The 20593-nt window shown below is 39.4% G+C and overlaps 2 protein-coding genes across 2 annotated transcripts; one reads left to right on the forward strand and one right to left on the reverse strand.

The window, feature by feature from the left end:
* Positions 1-237: 237 nt before the first annotated feature.
* LOC117731458 (S-adenosylhomocysteine hydrolase-like protein 1) lies at positions 238-13441 on the reverse strand. The gene is made up of 17 exons (XM_034533839.1): positions 12938-13441; positions 9768-9879; positions 9383-9526; positions 8956-9056; positions 8468-8570; positions 7563-7657; positions 7288-7394; positions 7071-7187; positions 6219-6282; positions 5766-5854; positions 5402-5472; positions 5103-5197; positions 4904-5002; positions 3398-3466; positions 3163-3241; positions 2724-2844; positions 238-2601 (listed from the first exon to the last, which is right to left on the reverse strand). Exons 1-17 carry the CDS (start codon positions 13115-13117, stop codon positions 2595-2597), a joined length of 1653 nt encoding a protein of 550 aa, XP_034389730.1. The 5' UTR covers positions 13118-13441; the 3' UTR covers positions 238-2594.
* A 539-nt stretch (positions 13442-13980) lies between these two features.
* srsf3b (serine and arginine rich splicing factor 3b) lies at positions 13981-19113 on the forward strand. Its single transcript, XM_034533840.1, has 6 exons — positions 13981-14309; positions 15225-15435; positions 15541-15687; positions 17541-17580; positions 18106-18192; positions 18453-19113. The coding sequence occupies exons 2-6, from the start codon at positions 15233-15235 to the stop codon at positions 18465-18467; spliced, it is 492 nt and encodes a 163-aa protein (XP_034389731.1). The 5' UTR covers positions 13981-14309; positions 15225-15232; the 3' UTR covers positions 18468-19113.
* Positions 19114-20593: the final 1480 nt, after the last annotated feature.

Genomic DNA, 20593 nt, shown 5'->3' on the forward strand with positions numbered 1-20593 from the left:
AGTCATTTTTTAAATTTAAAACAGGATTTTATTAAAGGGAACTATGCACAGAAATTTAACAGGGTGTGTACACTGCTGTAATTATGTTCTTCAAACTATACAGATCTTGTTGAAAATATCAGCCTATTTTGTAATTATGTTCTTCAACTAAACTATAGATCGTCTCCACGTCAACAACTTCAAACAAGTAGTGTGCATCTGTCAAATCACAGTGGTGCTTGTTTATTTCAATTTGACAAGAGTCAAGCTGTTTGCTTTATTAATAACACATTCATGTTCTCTATAAAAGAGTTAAAACTAGAGTTAACTGACTTGATTATTAGTTCAAACATATAAAAGGCATCTTTTAAGTGTTATTATGAAAAGACCACAACAACTAATTTTTTGATTGTTACAAGAAATTAAACTGAAAATGTTTAATAAATCAACAGAATGTAAAATGTTGCCCACTAATGTCTAGAACTGTTAGTCATCTCACAGTAATGCATGAGTTTTAAGTAATGTGAAACACTGATTTAACAAATGCTCTCCACCATTGCAGAGGTAAAATACAGAAGAAACCCGTGTATGTTTAGCTGCATAGCTATCACTGTATATTGCAGAATAATAACCACTTTGGGCACATTATCATACTGTGAGAAGAACAGTTGTACATGTAAATATAAATTACTAAGTGAGTCACAAGGCACTGTCAACTGGCCAGTAACCATGGTTACAGCGCTTATCTTACTGGCAATGATGTCCTCACTGAATGTTCTTGGCTCTGATGCCTTTAAAGCTCCAAGTGCAAAGATGAAAGCATTTCATCGTAGCATCCTACTATACAATTAAACACCAAGAGTAAATGACAAAAATTAATTAGATCAAATTTACAGAAATTAAATACAGGAATTAACTGTAACTCTTTGGGTAAGGTTTGGTGAACAGGAACAGTATACCGAGTAAAGGTACAGTAATAATGTCAACAGGTTGGAGTAAGATTGGCCCACAGATCACCAGCAGGATATAGAGCAAGTTAAAATGTGTTGAAAAGCTATAATTTAGCATGACACAACTACTACCTGCACACTATATAGTTTTAATAAAAAAATAATCACACAGCTCCAGTCAAGAAATGTGGCCACAGATTCAAAAAAAATATTAAAGTAAATATAGAGAAGTAAAAGTGGCATAATGAGTTTGTCTATTTAACAAGCCTCACAGAAACTGTGCTTAGCCTTTTGAACAATGAAAATCATCACAAAACTAAACTAACTATTGTGGTATTAGAAAAGCTGTAATAATGGTGCAATATTGCAAGATAACACAGAAGGTAAAGCTAACATACGCAAATGTACTGACAAAAATGCTTGTCCATGTCTGGGTCCAGAGCATTTTTGGATTTCCGTTGACTTTTTTGTTGTTAAAATCTTCAACAACAGTCTATAAATAGCTGCAAAAGTCAATTAACTCTGGACAGGTGACATAGATTTTAGACATCGCTAACTCTATTTTACAGTTCTTCTGTAAAATCATTTCATGTTAATGTCTAGACCTTGACACTAAGTTCAGGCAAAAATACAATTACAAATAATTGGAGATATTTGGATGCCCTGAGGTGCAGATACTATTCTAACCAGATGCCAAAACCTCGTAAATGGACACATATTTTCAAGAAAATAAATGTCAACTTCTCTTCTTATGTTTGCTGTCGTCAAATGTACTGAAGTTCCTTTTTTGTCCAGACGTGCTGATTGTTCGCAGTAATGTGGACGATACTATAGAACAGGACATTTCTTCTATGTTGTGGATGGAATGTAAGAAGTAAGTGGACACTGTCACATTGCTCTCACGCTACATTAAGTGCTTTTTGACCACTGAGGGGCAGAAACTCACAGAAACATAGCCCTGATTTACAATCAGATCATCAAGTTGTTATGGCTCGTTTGTCAGCAAATAATTGCCTACTTATACCTCCAGCAGACAAACATTTACCCCAAAATGTAGTCAAATTTCTTGTCATGTGACAAATAAAAGTTGATTTTGTTCACCTACTCCTGAGAAATACAATTGGAGCTTGACTTTGTTCTTGGTTTCCAACGGTTCCACGCAAAAGGTTGATGAGAGAGACACAACAAGGAGCTAACAGCGGCTATCAAAAGAATCGCTTTGTGTAGGTTTTAACAGTTTACACAACTAACCATTAGCATGTCGAACCAACTTTAACCCTTCTCTGTCACAGTTATTTGGCACAATATATTAATATATTATTCAATATCTATCAGAATTCTAAAATAACCTAGGCGCCAGAAGATTTGGAAACAGATAATAATAAAAATAATAATAATAGAAAAATTGAAAAGAATAAAACTGACCAGCAGATATAAGTGCTGTGGATACGCTGACTACTCGTAGCCAGCTGGGTGCCATGTGCAGTTCTGAAGGAAGCAGCAAGTAAAGCAAAACTTGCTGTAGGCAGAAAAATACAACTAGATACAAGCTGTGCATCCTGTGAAGAGTATAACAAACTAAATACATAAATCTTTCTCTTGTCTTAGGGATAGGTGATGGTAGCATTCATATTTAGGTGTGCTGAGCTGTGGTTCCCTTGCAGACTAATACCTGTGAACACCAAGAACAAGTTTAGTTATGACATGCTTGATAGCTAAACAATAACAGAAAATGCTATTTCTATTTCATAGCTTTAGTTGTTGCTTTAGTTGCAACATTTTGCAGAACTGTACCTGTAGTAGTTGGGTTTAAAAGGGCCGTTCTTATTCAGGCCGAGGTATTTTGCCTGCTCATCAGAAAGCTCTGTCAGGTGGGCATCAAAAGTTGTCAGATGCAGACTGGCGACATATTCATCTGAAATAAATGGATATGATTTGGTAAGAAAGAGATACCTTTAAATTTCTATCTTAACTTCTTAACTATCCATCGATCCATTATTGGTTACCGCTAATCCTGTTCCTGTCGCCCCACTATCGCGGGGCTGACATATAGACAATCACTCACGCTCACCCGGGTCCCTCTTGCTGTGAGTGCTAGCCACTATACCACCGTGCAGCCCTGTCACAAACATGTACTCTCAAAACTCACATGACGGACTGAGAAAGAACATAATGCTACTTGTATGCTTTGAACATGTGTACTGCAGGTCAAGGTTAAGGTCTATATCCTCACCCATCTTCTTGGGGAGCAAGTAAACATCCTGCTTGTATCGTCCCTCAGGAGCGTTGTACAACTCTATAAGGGCAAGGGCCTGAACAAAAACATGGAATGATAATACTGTTAAAAATAGATGCACATGATGGATAGAATAGAGTATGAACTTCTGAGTAGACGTTAGAAATAACTACTGTGCTTCTTTAGCTGCTGTCCAGCTTATTGCTGGCTGTCTGGTAGTATCAACAGTTACCTGAGTGGTTGCTGTGATGGACAAGACAAAGGTAGGAACAGTGGAGCAGCTGAGGTTAAGGAGACGTCCCTGTGGAAGAAGACAACGTGTCAAAAATAATCATGGAGAGCATATTAAAAAAAAATGAAAACCATGCATACAAACATGTGGCTGAGTTCTTCACAAGCCAAAGATTGAGACTGGTCAGTCACTCAGTGTAAGAGACTTCATGGGTGGGTCACTTATTTACTGTTTTTATTCAGCAATGTGTAAAAGTTCAGAGAATCTCGAGCTACCTGGTGCTTGGAAGAAGAAGCTCTGAAGCCAGAGATATATAATAATCATTATTTAATCATAACAAACAAGAGTCATCTGTATACATACATGGTCCAGGCCCGGACGCGCTCACATGGCTTCGCTTCCACAGTCTCCTGACGTAGCCAACAGTTTCTGTCTGGCGTCACCACGTAAGAGCCCAAATTCACGTCTTACAATTAGTTTTATTCGCAGTCCATTCACTGAGCTAAGCTCCCATTGGTTAGTTGAGGTATTCATGCAAATACCTTTCAGAGACACAGCATGCTACGCTGACCAGCGAATAAGACATAAGGTTCACACCTGAAGGTTAGTTCCATTGGCCACTTCAAAGAATGCCTCAATTCGATAAAACCCTATTATCCTGCCTTCAGAATAAAAGCAACATCTCAGGTTTCAATCGGCATCCCTTTAACTATTGTCTAAACAATAAAACATCCATTCATTCTCATGCATCATACAATTAATCATTACATTTGTCATTAACAAACAGAATAATAAAACAGTGATCCTCTCTTATGCTTCATAATACATTCCTCAGAATATTCCAAATGAATTATCATATCTTTCTTTATGTATTAATTTAAAACATAACCTCTTATCTACATGTGCAAGTGTATATAAAATCCACTACAAACTCAACAAATGTTTAAAGGAAGTAAAGGCAGTATTGTTAATTTTAAAAGGCAGTGTTCGGGACGTTTCTGGGTGTCAGCCTCTATAAAAACGTAGTGATCAAAAAGAAGCTACAAAAATGGCGGACCCAGACACAAATATCTCGAAGCAAAATGCCAAGTGGACAAAGCTCATTCCAAAACAAGAATGAATATGGGATAGGCTTTAACCCGCCAGTTAGCAAACCGCGCGCTTCTGGTGAGAGGATAACTTTTAATGTTGCGTTTACAAACCACAATCAACAATTCTACTCAGTCTGCCTTTCAACCATTAAATCGTATCAATTACATACCCACAGCTCCACAACTTGAGTGCAAGCGATTTCAGGTCACAAAGGGAAAATTAATTGCTGGATCACACTGTATGTTATATAAGTAGCGGTTCTGTGTAAGTCTATGTTATGGACTGTATTCATAGTTATTTTTGTGTTTAGTTGCAAATAAGACTAACACAGATTAATAAGGAAATTCAACACATCACATGGTACACAAACAACTGTACTTATTTATGTTGTTGCAAGGCGGACAGATGTGTTACCTCTGCCAGAAGGATGACCCTCTTGCCATCAGGCCAAATGACGTGATCCACCTGAGAGCGCACTCTCTCCCAGGTCAGTTCTGGGGTCCTAAGACTTGCCTGCAATGTAATGACAGGTTTGTGCCCACTGTTTAAATATACATCAACCCAGTCTGTAGGATGGTTTAACTTTGAATTTTTCCCTTGTAGCACAATTTACCACATCAATCTCAGTATTGGAGTGGCCCATGTTGCAGACAATAGAGCCATTTTTCATGCGGTCCAGCTGGTCTCTGGTCACCACATTCTTGTTCCCTAGAGAAAGACACCATCAATCAGTGTACATCATCCACCTCACAGGACATAATGAGCAAAAAGCCCTAAGGAAGAGTGCAAATGCCTGTGAATTAAAAGGCGTTTATTATGTCAGAAAGGTACAGATAGAAAGACTGTAGAATGTAATCCCATGTCAGTACATCCCAATGAGTAGTTAACACCTGCACTGTAAAGTGGAGTTACCAGTGCATGTGATGATGACATCAACCTGGCGAATGACCTCATTCAGCTTGACTACCCTGAATCCGTCCATGCTGTTAAAGAGAGCAGAGGTTTAGCATTCAGCTCCAGTGACAAACAGGACACTGTCTATTATTTAGTGACACGCAGCTCAATTCAGTTATAGGGCTGGAGTCCATGTTGGGTCAATGTAGTTTGTTTTGGTTTCAGCTCACAATATGGTTGTTAAATAATAAACAAAACACAGTCTATGCACAAAACACAGGCTATGCTATGTTATCCATCCTGCTGTGTGTCGAGTCATATATTGTTGACATTCAACACATTCAGCTTGGATCATCATAATCCCACTTCTTGTTTTCCTCACCAGGCCTGCAGGGCACAGATGGGATCAATCTCTGTAATAGAGACAACGGATCCCAGAGCTTTCAGAGCAGCACAACAGCCTTTTCCAACCTGCAAAGACAAGACAATACACTAGTGACCAGCGGAGTTACTATGACAATTATGACAACGACCCTTACACTTATATTTAAAAACAAGCCATCTTAACACAAATCCATCAAGTCTCTCAGTATTTAACATGACAAGCCAAACAATCTCCTAGTCCTGCAGATTTTGATATTTTAACATCATGTAGACTTAAGAGTCAGACACAGTACATATTGTCCAATGACATGGGATGACAGCTGCTTTGTGTTAGGAGTCCACGGCCTGTGTTGTCTGAGGTATTAACATTACAGTGTATCATCATCATGAATGTTTTCCCAGCTACATGATAAAGATTAATGTGGCATGAAAACATTAAGAAGCATCTCACCTCTCCGTACCCACATACGACCACCTGTTTGCCTCCAAACATGACATCTGTGGTTCTCTTCAAGCTAGAGAGGTTTGAGGCACAAAATTAGCATTTTTATGTGAAGTGATAAACTGCTAAATCTAAATCTGTCACACTCCTAAATCTGGCATATTTACACTGATGTACTGTAAAATGCTGTGACAGTTCCACAGTTTTGGATAAGATGACAAGTCTGTTTGAATAAAAGCTTGTTATTAAAACAGATCATTAGTTTCCTTAAATATCCCAGTGCATGAATCTAAAAGTCTAATGATGCCGACATAGTGTCGTAACTCATAATGGAACACCTGCTACAAGACATTAGCTACAAGACATTAGTGTACCTTGCAGATTATTAATCAGAAGGAACTGCAATAAATTATGAGCGAGTGCAAAAAGCACTTACTCGACAAAGAGATGTGCAGACATTGTAAAAGAGTACAACGCTATTTATAGGATGTGGTGGTGATAATTAACAGGTTGGTAATAAATGCAATAGTTGTGTTCTCAAGCTGTTTTGCTCAGTGTTGAGCAGAGTGCGGAGCGTGTGCACAGCAGAAGAGCTCCTTGTGAGATATTATGCAGTTTGATCTTTTTGGACATGGGGACTTTTTTATGTCACTCCAGTGTCACAGTAAACAATGGTCTGATGTTGGGCATATGGCAACTGATAACCCACTCAGGAGTGAAGTAAAAGTAATGTAATTTTGTTTTCTTTGATTAGCTGGACAAAACAATGATTTGCAAATCTTAACTATTTGCAAGTGGCAAAAAATGTGCTGTTCAACTGAGATATTCAACAAATTGCTGTTTAATCATGGGCATACTTACCCGTCCAGGACTGATTCTCTGCAGCAGTAGAGATTGTCAAACTTCTGCTTTGTCACAGAGTCATTTACATTCATAGCCGGTACACACAGTTTTCCAGCTTTGGACAGCTGATACAACCTAGAGAGGCAAGAAGAGGAAGGTAGAAGCCTTTACCTTCATGGCGGTGCGTGTTGCTGTCGGTGTGTCACTAAATATTTTATAGGAAGCAGTAAATCACCTGTGAACCCCAGTGACACTCTCCTCTACAATGCCCCTGATCTTCTTGAATACATTGGGGTATTTTTTGTACATCCAATGAGTCAAGTCTCCTCCATCATCAAGGATCTAACAGACAGGTGATAAATATTTCCATGCAATTAGCCATTCATTGAGATAATTAGAAAATAATAGCTATTTGAGGCATTTGTTTGTCTACATTGTTCACATACCACAGCCTATTGCTACATAATATGTCCCCTCACAAAAGGTAGAAAAACTAACTTTTCCACATACCATGTTAGGCTGCCATCCCTCCGTGTTGACACAGCGGTCAATACACCACCAGAAATCATCTTCAGACTCCCCTTTCCAGGCAAACACTGACACGCCTGAAACAAAACCGATGGGTAATATCTTGAAAAACATTACATCAATAACATTATAATTTGTCTTGATCTGCACATATGACAGTGATTGAGGGCGAAGTTATTGACACTTTGACGGTGAATTATTTAGAAAAACAGAACAATCAAATCCAGACAAAATTCTTCGCACTTAATAACTCTACATTACATATTTGTTAATGTGTCATTTAGTACACCACCATAGAGAGATAATTAGAACAGCTCAACAATAGCAGACATTTATGGTTCTTATAGTTTCATGAAAATGTATGGTTTTTTCCACCGAAAACCGCTCAGTATGTTGTAAACTATGCAACGCAATTACTTACTGAAATGCATGATCTCCACTGAGCTACTCCTTAATCTGTTGTAACCCACTCAGCTTGTCAGATCATGAAAACTATATAGTGGAAATTTAGTACATACTTAAACCCTTACATAGCAACCACAGATAAAAGGCTGAAGTAGCACTGCTCGTTCACTAAATGCCAAATCGTATGTGTTCCCATTATCTCTGCAGGGCAGATTTTTCAAGAGTTTATTAAACATTTCCAAACAGTATCCTTGGTTCTAAAAGACATAAAGAGATGCTCAGATGGAAAAAATGCATAGGAAAACATGTTATACTAATCATATGGCCTGTTGTAAACATGTTATTGTTGGTAATGAAGTGCAATTAAAATATGTATGATTTCCACAGCTTGGTAAGGGGCAAAAACAAGGGTCCATTGTCAATATTCAACCTCACAAACATCATCCCCAAAATTGATGACAGGTAAAAGTAATGTTCTTCACCAGTCTCTGACAGAGCAGCAGCCACTTCATTCTGTGTAGAGTAAATGTTACACGCAGTCCAGCGGCACTGAGCCCCAAGAGACACCAGAGTCTCGATCAGCACCTGAAAACACAGAGGAAGCACAAGAAAATGGTCACATAAGAGAGATCTTTTGACTAGTGAATCAATTAGTGTATTATTCCATAACATTGACCGTTACAATGAAGCAGGTCTGTAAAATATCTGCCACACTGTTTTGGTCACCCTTTATTGGGATCAGCTGGTTGTTGATGAGTTGTCCATGAAAAAACGCTAACAACGCCACAACACTTTAGTCATTCGAGATTCAAGTAATGGAAGTTGAGAAAGGATGTTTGTTAGTTTTTTTTCATCCTATTTTCTAGACAGTAAGTAGTGCAGACAATTGACCTAAACGCCTATCCTGATTGAGAGGCACTTTCACACTGCAGTCATTGCACGGGCGTTGAAGCTCTGAGATGAATCTTACTGCAGTCTGGGCAGTGATGTGAGTGCAGCCCACAATGTTTGCACCTGCCAATGGTTTCTCACTCTGGGCTCTCTTCCTGAGTGAGATCAGCGCTGACATATCTGAAAACGAGAAAACATAAAAAAGGATGAGTGAGAAAGACAGCAAAATAATCTCATGAAAATCTAGTTATATAACGTCCATTTTAGAAAATACAGCGAGATATAAGCACTCTTTAAGAAAAAGTGTTTTGCCTTTTCTTTAAGATAATATTATCTTGTGTGTTGATGTAGTGAAAGTGGTAGGCTTTATTTCTTTAAATTAGACCAAATGGAATCAGACTAATCAAAAATCTGTTGAGCTAAAAAACACAACTGTACAATAGACAACTTTACAAATATTTCCTTAATTCGGAATGATGTTTGGTTTACATATTATGACACAATACCTTGTTCTGCGATCTCAATCTCACGTCTTCCAAATTCAGCCTGTTTGATGCTCTTGACACAGAAGTCGCTGCTGCCCTTGGAGTTCACCTGAGTTTTGTCCCGTGGTGAGGTCTCATCGTCAGAGCTATCCGTATAGGACGCAGCTGTAAAGGAAACAAGGCTTTCAAAGAACTCACTAAATTAAAGCCACCAAAGAACTAAAGTGGTTTACTGAATTTAGCTCTAAATTCACCATCTCCCTTTACCACTCTAAAGTTCAGTTAACGTCTATAAATACACAGGTTGTTTTTTTAAATCACAGACGGTCATAAATTCATGCAAAAATATTAAACTGCAGCCAAAGTGAACACAAGAGGTCAAGTGTATCTTGCTGTGTCTCCTTACCGGAGCTGTAGCTGTCTGTGGATGACTGAGAGATGGAGCGGGACAGCGAGCGACGGCCTGCCTTGGTGGGGAACCTGCTGAACTCCTGCTTGTCCTCCACAAACTGGATTTGCTGATATATATTTATATATGTATTACAAGAAAATCAAGTTACACACTGTAAATGTTGTCATAAATGGTTTACATCTATTACAAATCTAAGTTATGAGCAATGTATAAATTCATATTAAGGTGCTACTTTAGACTTACTACTTTAGAAAGTAAAAAAGGGATGGGCTGTTTTTATTTTTGTCTTGTTTGCGGTCTTGTTTAGAGCCTTGACCGCATGTGGAAGTAGTGAAATTGAGAAAAGTTAAGATCTTTGCAAAATAAACCACTAGTTCCACTAATCCTATTGGAACTATTTAGCTTATTTTGTTGTATTGCCAAAAGCAGATGTCTGGTGGCACATCAACGGTCATTGCACCATCAAGACTTATGGCCCATCTGACTCATGCATGTGTAATTATTATGAACATTCATTATCATATTATAATTGAATGTATTACAGTATAATAAAGTTGTGGTTTGAAAGTGATTGGCATGCACATCTGTATTGTAACTATTGATTGTTGTGTGTGTGTGTGTGTGGTGTGTGTGTGTGTGTGTGTGTGTGTGTGTGTGTGTGTGTGTGTGTGTGTGTGTGTGAAAGGAAGTAAGTGGTGTTTGGTGTTTTTGTACCTATAGCTTTATGCCTGGTCAGCTAATCTTTTTGTTGATTTTGCATGCATCGAAGCAACATGAGTGAGAAAAAACAAAACAATATTGCAGGTGAGTGTTATCTTAGCTCACTTATGGAGAAGTCAACAGGAAAATCTTTACACCTCAGCAGTTTCTGGAATGTTTCTGGGTATTTTTCTTTGTGCAAGGTGAGATTTGTTTTGGTCTCAGCAAAAACAAAGAATGTGAGATATAAAGAATCAGAGCATGGGAACTAAATCTGAATATTTTCCCGCCAGCCTAGAGTGTGTCCCTTCCCCATTCTCCTCATTATAGAAGGAGAGTCAGGTTCTTCATCCTCCAGCTGCCAGGTTTGGCCTAATACTGAAAACCCTCCACATACCAGTGGAAACGACATGGCAACAAAGAATAATGTGATGCCGTTTTTCTTGGGATTAGGTGACAGGACATCACATGTTTCCCCCTGGACAGGATAGTGTGGGTTGCAGGGTCTCAAAGCCCGATTCATACTGATATTGGTTCCAGAAGATCTGATTATTAAAGAGCCACATTGAAGATTGTATGCACCGCATTGCAACATGCTACTTATACATTCCTGGACTAATGCGAAATTATGACAATGTTGGTGTTGTTATGACCACTGATGATTAGCTTGCATGTGTTATGTTATGCTGTCACTTGATGTATATTATTTTATATGAGCTGGTTTAAGCATGTACATTATATTTAATGTATCTTATGTTTAAGTTGGTGTGTGTTGGTGAGTGTTTTATGCATTTATATATTTTAATGAACCTAATGTTTACATTTGTGTATGTTTGATGGCTGAAAGAGAAAGTTAAAGTTAGCCAATCTCCAACCTCATGCATTATCATTTGTAAGGTTGCTAAATTAACTTATCTATCACTACCGATATTAATGACAGAACATACTAAACATCTGCAACATAACACCTTAACATAAGCTAACCAGGTCTGTGTGAAAAAAAAAAAATCCATTGACCCTGTATCAACATGAACAACATGCAAACGGCAAACAGTCCTCTTCTTTTCCCCTTTTCTAAAACATTTGACCTCACATGACAGATGAAACGAGCCATGACATAACTTTTTGATTAATATTTTCTTTAATAAATTTTTTTTATTTCTGTCTTACATAAACATTGCCACACATTAATTAATTATTGCAGGAGCTGTTTCTAGTACTGGAGATTCTCAATTGTATTCTGTTTGTGTCCAGGATTAAAGCTTTGGGAAATAGTTGTTAAATAATTGAATTTTACAAGGATCATACAAGATAATGTGAATAATTATGTTAACTGATTTCTTTTTTATTACCAGAATACACCTTAAATTATTCAATCAAACAAAAGAAAAATCTAACTGTTCTTTTGAGAGCAATAGAATTACCAACCAATGGTTGCTATAATTATTAAGTTCCTCCCTGCGAGAGAATGAGGATGTGAAACAATGCTTTAGTGAGACCGCGAGACTGACTAATTCATTTTTTGTGTTGAGACTTTGGATTTGACATATTTCTGGTCACAGTTATAAGTGTGACATGTTTGTTCCATGTAAAAAAGTCAGTAGAAGGTATATTTTGTCCGAAACTGGTATTCCAGTCCACTGCAACTTAAATGAGATGTGCAAATACTTTCTACTTTAAGCATGAATTCACGGTGCAACCCTTCCTTGTTCCTTGAAGGTGTCGGTTAACGTCCCTCTTTTGTGAGTGTTACATAGAGCAAATCATTCAGTTGTTTCCTTGAGTTGAATGTGGAATGGAAGGCACAAAATGTATGCGTATCTGAAGAAAACTGAACTGATCTTTTCTGTTAAGAAGTACAAGTGACTGAGGATTAAAAAGAAACCTTCAGACTTCAGTTTTTTTGTACACAGTGGTAATGTGACCCATGTGACTTTTCATTGCTGAGCTCCTATAATTGGATAATACTTTTGAGTCTGCCAAACTACAGCACAATCTAGGGTAAAGAAAAACAAACTTTTTAGATCTCATGTTTACTCTAGCATATATAACGTATGTAGGCCTATATTTAACGTACAATATTAATCTGCCTGTCTGCAGATTTACCATGGTCTTGTCTTTAAAAGGCTTTATTCTGCAACACAGATTGAGAGACAATCCATGTGAATAATTATTTGTGTATATGTTTACTCTAATGTTCCTTAAAATGTGCTAACAAATGTATGTTAAATATATTACGCTAAGGTCAAGATAAAGGCTATTTCCTTTATTTACCAAAAGACGGGAGAATATTAATTACTGCTCAGTATACTGTAGCCAGGTATTGATCTGTTGTGAACATCATTTATTTAGGGACAACTGACCCCGTGCACCTAAATGAATACCGCAGTATAAATTATGTACTCTAACAACTACATATTGAAATAACAACACTGTGTAAATGTGACACACTTGATGGGTCTTACCTTTTTAACTGGTTTGTGAGTCGGCACCGCGCTGAAGGCGGACGAGAGCTCTCCCATGTTCATTTCGCTATTCTTGCTTACGGTCATTGCTGAATATTTTTCCGCCACGTTTTCGCTCTCTTTCACTTCTTTGCTTGCCTGTTTCACCTCCAGCTTCGCCTCCCCGGCCGGATCCGACATGGTGACGGTGTCTGTCTACCGAGAGCTGGTCAGAGATACAACCACCGTTGAATGCTCTCTGGTAGAACGTCAGAGAAGCTAACGTTAACGATATCCTCGCGCTGCTAGCTATCTCCTCTCCAACAACGAGCGGAAGAGAGGCTTTCAAATGAAGTACATGTAATAATTGTAAGTAAAAGCAACACCGTAATAAATGTGTGGGTGTCTTCCCCTTTAATCTGGCGCTGACAGATGCCGTTGTGTTGTCTGTTGCGATGAGTTCCGCTGTGTTGAGTCCCCTGCGGGTTCAGCTGTCACCTGGCTGAGTAACTTTGTGGGCGGTAACCAGCAGACTGAGGGGGCGTTGCAGTATACATATATGTACAGCTGTATTCTTAGAGTGGGGCAACAGAGGACACACGTTAATGTACATATTTTAGATTTCAACCGTTAACATATCACTCGCGAATCAATCTATATATATTATGCATGCTCACAATTTGGAGTAAAATTATTATTTTTGGATTGAAAACACTGTTAGTGTGCATAGGACACAAGTATAGAGCAGAGGCAGTTACGTCCCAGTTTTGTAATTGCAACATTAAACTCGCTGGAATTCTCATCCACTACGCTACTTTTATCTTGATCATTAACTACCATTAACTAACTACCGTACTAAAACACTATAAATCACGACACGGTGTGCACGAGGAAGAATCCTTTTTTTCAGCCTTTGCACTTCTTATTGAATCAAATAAATATGAGTTGTTTGCGGTTAATTGTAATACATGAGGTGAGAAGGGAGTTTCACACCATCGACTGTGGTTCACTCACAAATACGCTGATGGGCCTGGGAGTTGCGCTAGCCACAACGTTCCCAGTGCATTCTGGGAGTTGTAGGTGATCAGCCTTTTGAAAGATACTACAAACCTTTTTTCTCTATTTTCTCTGGTCATGTTGCACCAATTTGAGAAGTATTTGCAATTGTAAAGTGCACAGGCAGCCTAGTTCCATAAACAGATCATATTTCCGGCAACGATGTACTTCTTTAACGTTTCCCCGCCCTCCTGAGAGCAGCAGCCTACCGCAGACTGTATACAGCCCGCACACTGACACACTTATGTTCCGTCACGCCATTTTCCATCGACGAGCGAGAGGAACAAACCAGCCAGAGAAACGCGGATAGTCGAAACCGTGAATTGCAACGAAAACGGTAAAGTTTGAACGAAATTCCCAATTGTGTGTCGCGCTGGAACTTTTTAAGAATTCAACATGTGTGTCGATTAACCGTATTATTGCATCAATTTAATCGGATGCCTTTGTTTGGCTTCTAAGGTTGTTGTATTAGAAGTAGGCCTCGGAAAGGCGACAGCCATTTTAGCTACCGCTATAAAGCCACTAGCTAGCATTAGCTTCTAGGTGCCGATACATAAACTAATTTATGTTTATTACATTAATATTAATATTCTAAAGGCGGAACCATCTATTGTTGAGCCGCTCTGGGAAACAAAAACGTAGCTAGTACTTCAATCTAACGATACTTGGTGTTAACGTTAGCTGAACTAACGTTCCCATGAATACTATTTCTTGTAAGCGTCTTTCCGCTGCTTAAAACTTTGAAGAATGTGTTGGAAACGGGACACACTAGGATATTCTTGTCACGTTAAGTCAGTAACTAAAAGCAAACGAACACACATTATGCCACATCCGTTGGAGGACGTTATTCTGGACTATTTGTGTGAGAATTCACATTGGCGCCGCACATGTGTGTCTTTTTGTGCTCCCGTTTGGTGAGTTGCATATATATATATGTTTCCACCCTGGTGGATAATAATCTATTATATGTTCATCACGTTAAGGAAACGGGAGTATTACCGTTGATTTTTGCATCGCAAGCTGTGTTCACTTTGTTTATTGGACTGGTTCATGCTCCTCATAAGATAACAGGAAAACGGAGGTGTTGCGTTTTATCTGCCAGGCCCTGCTGGGTCCAACTGTACTTTTCTCACCAGATTGTGAACTAATTAAGATGTAAAGAAACCGGAATTTGAGACTGATTCTGTTTTAAAAGAAAAATAAATGTGTCTTTTGCATTAATAATCAATTTCCTTTCTTTATTGTTTCTCAGATCCGGTCATGCATCGTGACTGTCCTCTTGACTGCAAGGTCTATGTTGGAAATTTGGGGAACAATGGAAACAAGACTGAGTTAGAGAGGTCATTCGGATATTATGGTCCTCTCCGCAGTGTCTGGGTGGCCAGGAACCCTCCAGGCTTCGCCTTTGTAGAATTTGAAGATCCAAGAGATGCAACTGATGCTGTGCGTGAGCTCGATGGAAGGTAGAGGGCGATCTAAATCATTTTGAGATACAGTGGACACAATTGAGGAAAACGGTATTCATCTTGATACAGCTATGTTTATTAATGATAACTGGTTGTTTATAGGACATTGTGTGGTTGCCGGGTACGAGTAGAGCTGTCCAATGGCGAGAAGCGCAGTCGCACCCGTGGTGCTCCTCCTCCATGGAGCAGGCGTCCTCGAGACAGAGACGACAACAGACGTCGTAGTCGTAGCCCACAAGCGAAACGAAGGTGACCCATGTTATTATTTGACAGTGGCCAGCAGGGACAGCATATCTTCTATGTTGTTAATTCCTGCTTGTGACTTACTGATTCCACTCTTTTACCCACAGTATATTTCCTGGTAGTTGCTTATTTTTTTTAGTGTTTGTAATCTTTTTTTCTGCTGATTATACCTTTTGTGGTAGTTTCCTCTTCATTGACATGGGAATAGGACATTTTAATAGATCATGTAGTGAAGTCTTTGTATTGCAAATGCATCTTAAAATCGGGCCTGTAAAACCTCTGCTGTAGGTACTAATGCTTCTTTTTAAGTGTACATCATTTTGTGCACTCTCAAAAAGTTGTCCAAAAAAATGACGAAATAGGATTACATAATGCCTCAGAAAAAGTATAATCTGTTTAAAATTTTGGGGGGATAAAAGTGCCAAATGTGATGCATTTTTTCCTTTTGTTTGAGGATGCTTTTATTTTTCATCTATATTAATAAGAATGAAACCCGTTGCAGAGCCGTCACCATGCCTCCTCTCACCATCCTCTGAGTCAATCAACTAGTCCTCTTTCAGCATCATGTGACTGCTGACCATCGTGCACCAATCAGCTTGGCTGGTGCTGTCACATGACCCAGGCATGGCCAGTCGTCAGTTGCACCAACCCATTGGTTCCTCAGCATGCCGTTCTCAACCTCCTCCTCCTTCAACCTTAATCCAAACTGCAGCGGCCCACCTCACATTCCCGACCAATCAGCGTATTACGTTCCCAAATGTCTACAACCTACCAACAGCAGCCTTCGGCTAACCAATTAAAGCAGGAAAAAAAGCTACAGCCAGCCCCCATCTGCCTGCCACCTAAACACCTTGCAGCATCTGGCCAGTCCTATTCAGCCAATTCTACCTACCCGGCCGGCAGTCTGCCTACCTTTCGTCATATCTAGCTTGTTGAAAACCCAAAAATACTAGTAAGTTTTCCTGCTTCATTCAGTACACTGCTGATTACAGTTTTGAAAGTGAAGAGACAGCTGGTCTGAAAAGGTTGTAATTTTTTTAAATTATTTCAGTCGTATATCTGGAAACTTGACATTTCCAGAGATTTCCTTAATAGACAAACATCTGTATGGTATGTCTTGGGGCTCTGAGCAGAATTATCAAGTCACACAAAACAAAACTTCCTCAACCCCAAATGAAAATTAAAAATATATATATATATTTTGTATGCTGTATGGTTGGTTTTAGCAGATCGTAGCCTGGTTGCTTCTCAAAACTTATTCCCCAGTGACCAGTATGTTGTTCTTTTTGATATTAGCTTTCAATTCCTAATGTTCTCCCTTTGGGTTCAGTGGGCCAGTTTCATACAGATGGTGGCCTCGGTGTGTGTGTTTTTATCCCCACACAACTCGGCCAGTCCACAGTGCAAGCGGTTTAAAATCTTTTGATAGAGCAAGGTTGCTTGTGAACTCTTTTCGATTTTGTGATTAGCTCAGACACCATAAACAAATCTCGTATATATTAATCGTAGCTCAGAGGACACATATTACTCTACCATTCCAAATTAATACATTAAACATAACTCACACTGATGACTTAATGTATAGATGCACGACGCACTGTGGGATAGGTGAGAGATCATTTTAAAGCACCTGCCATCTTTATGTACTAGGTCCATTGTCAGTGAGTTCTATTTTCTGATTGAGATAATTGTGTTCCAGGAAAAACACCCCAAGTCTTTTATTTCCATTGATTAATTTAGTTAGACAAAGGGCTGTGTTGAAGGGGGCCCATGTAAGAAAAGTAATGGAATAGTGTGGAGCTTTTATGGGGATCGATGCGTCTGTATGTTCTTAACACTTGTTTATTTTCCCTGTGCAGATCCCCCACGCAAGAGGAGCTTCAGCCGCAGTCGAAGCAGGTATGTCAGATTTCAGGAAGTCTTGTATTCACTGTTAAATCTTTGATGTATTTTATTATTAGATTTCCCTATGTAGAATATCCTTCAATAGTCTCTCATTTATATTTTATACTAACATATCTAAAGGTACTCATGAGAATAGATTTAACTTATAACTTATCATTTCTACATGAACTTTTTGTGTCGTAAATTTATCAAATCTGAATCCTTTCAAAACCCTGATTGACCCTAATTTGTTTTGGCTCATTATTTCCTAGTTACTTAAGTTACAAATAACTCAAACTGTAAGATTTGGTTTGTCTGTAATCACCTGATGTTCAAGAAACGGCTGTTTTTAGTGGTACATAAATTAAGCAACTAAGTTTGATTATTAAGTTGGTCTACTTAACTACTTGATCCACATACTAACATACTAGTGATTCAGATCTCCGAAGTTCAAAATCCAAATCTACCGAACAGTCAAACATGATTAGTATGTTGAAACGGAGGGAAATGTTGTCTTAATGGGATGTTTTTCTGTTGCAGGTCTTTCTCCAGAGACCGGAGGAGGGAGAGGTCTCTCTCCCGGGACAGGAACCACAAACCTTCACGGTCCTTTTCGCGATCAAGGAGGTACTGATATCTTTTGAGCTCTCTGAAGATGTATTTTGTCTTGTGTCCCGACAGCTATCTGACAGTTTTTAATGTGAGGCATAGTCGTATAATAAGCCTATTGAAACTATTGGTAGATTGTTCTTGGTTTTCTCTAGAGGACACCAAGTAACATTCATGCATCCCTAAGCAGCATGTTTGTTCAAGTGTGGTATTGCTGAGTTTCATTTTGGGCTGTAATTCTGTCTCGCTTTAACAGTTTGTTTTTTCACTCTCCACAGCCGCTCCAGGTCTAACGACAGAAAGTAGAGGTACACCCGCCAGGTGTAAATGGAGCGGAAGATTAACGGTTGTGTACAGGCTTGGCCGTTTCAAATGATGGAATTCAACATGGCTGTGTCGCCGTTTTTGTGTTGAGTTTTTTTTTTTTTAAACAGTCAAGCGTTTTAGTGTCCCTTTACATGTTTTCACAGGCATTAAGTGGGTGTGTACAGGTGTGATGCCTCACCTAAGTCCATCTTGTAGGTCCTGAAACAGTCGTGCCACAGAGCATTCCAGTTCACCAGTTAATTTCTTCTTATTATTATTATTTTGCTTTTTGTCAATGAATGTACTGTGTAGTTTGACAGAGTGAGTAGTTCCTCTTTTTCAATGCCAGCATTTTTTTTTTTACGGATTGCGATTATTAATAAGAATATCTCCTTTTGATTGTCTGTGAAGCCAAACTATTTTCAATGTGCTACTTTTTTACATTGCACTAAAGGTTTCCATCTGTTAAAGGTTGGTTGTTTGTAATTAAAACACCCCCACATCCAAAATTCAAAACTGGCATAGGTTTAGAAAAAAATAATTGAGTTTTTTGTTTTTGAAGTTTTCCATTTTTCTTTTGTTTGATACAATGTGAAATGGTCTCAATTAAAGAAACCGGTTGATTACAAAATACCTGCATTGTTTGTATTGATTTCCTCTCTTGGAAGAAAGGCTATTCTTATTTCCCACAAGAGGGCACTCCTACAGAATCTAGGGTAACGGTGCTCTGATCCAGGTCAGTCACTTTCTCATCAAATTGTTGTTGATTTGTCTGTCACATTTTTTACAACTGCTAACGCAGGGTTGGGATTCTTCTCGTCCGTGATCCGCACCAGTATCTTGTACACTAGCTAATTTATTGTCATGGTTTATTTTAGCTTTTAAAATGGTCAACTTACTATTAGGTGACTAATTGTAATATGTACAAAAACAAAAGTAGATTCAGATTCTATGTTTATCTTTAATGTGAATCTTCCATCATGTACAACTCTTTCTAGTCAAGAAGCCGATGAGATTTTATTTGTGACATTTCAGGTGTTCAGATTGTACAGCTCTTAAATTGGAGGCCACATATTGTACAACTTAATATAGATACCATAGGAGCTTTGATTAATTTGAGATGTTTTAATAATCCAGTGTGTATGAGGCTGTTCCTTAATCGTCGCATAGGAAATCAGGAAAAAGTAACCTGGCCTTGTATATCTTCCCAGATCCCCCCCCCCCCCCCCCCCCCCCCCCCCCCCCCCCCCCCCCCCCCCCCCCCCCCCCCCCCCCCCCCCCCCCCCCCCCCCCCCCCCCCCCCCCCCCCCCCCCCCCCCCCCCCCCCCCCCCCCCCCCCCCCCCCCCCCCCCCCCCCCCCCCCCCCCCCCCCCCCCCCCCCCCCCCCCCCCCCCCCCCCCCCCCCCCCCCCCCCCCCCCCCCCCCCCCCCCCCCCTTTTCTGTCGAAGCCGACATGTTCGCTAATTTTGTATACAGTCTGGTTTGGTATGAGGTCGTGATCTGCTTGACTTGAGAGTTCAACAGGATAGTTAAGTAATGAGGCCTCCAAATAACTGTGTGGCCTCAAAAGTCCTGAACTATTCTCATTCATTTTGAGACATTTGTCCCCTGTCTGGAGATTGTGGTCAGCAAAGGTTCTATATAATGATGTTCTCTGGGTGGGTCTGCTCTGTTTCCCACAGACAATTTATAGTACCAGCGCTGCCCGCCCCCCTCATACTTCTTTCGCGCACTTTTCCGCTTGTTACTCGAGCCCTGGGTGACGTTATAGAAGCAATGACTCACGGTAACCATGGAGACGGGTCTCACAGTGAAGGAACTCGCGGGAATTCCACCCCGTGTTAAGTAGCATGCTGTGACACGTGATTAATGACTAGCCCGAAACTCACTTTTTTGAGCAAATTTTAGATTTTGTCGAAATAAGTTAATTTGATCTGAAGCTCTCTGTCTCGTATTTAAATCAGGGTCAAGTGAATATCTTTATGATTTGGACAATTGTTCAGACCAAAACATGACATTATAGTATATAGTGTATATATTACAAATGTTTGCATTCAGGGGCGTTTACGGAAAGAAATATCCTAACGGAGACTTTGGGCTACGAGCCACACCA

The sequence above is a fragment of the Cyclopterus lumpus genome, chromosome 5, assembly GCF_009769545.1.
Source record: "Cyclopterus lumpus isolate fCycLum1 chromosome 5, fCycLum1.pri, whole genome shotgun sequence".
Classification (NCBI taxonomy): domain Eukaryota; kingdom Metazoa; phylum Chordata; class Actinopteri; order Perciformes; family Cyclopteridae; genus Cyclopterus; species Cyclopterus lumpus.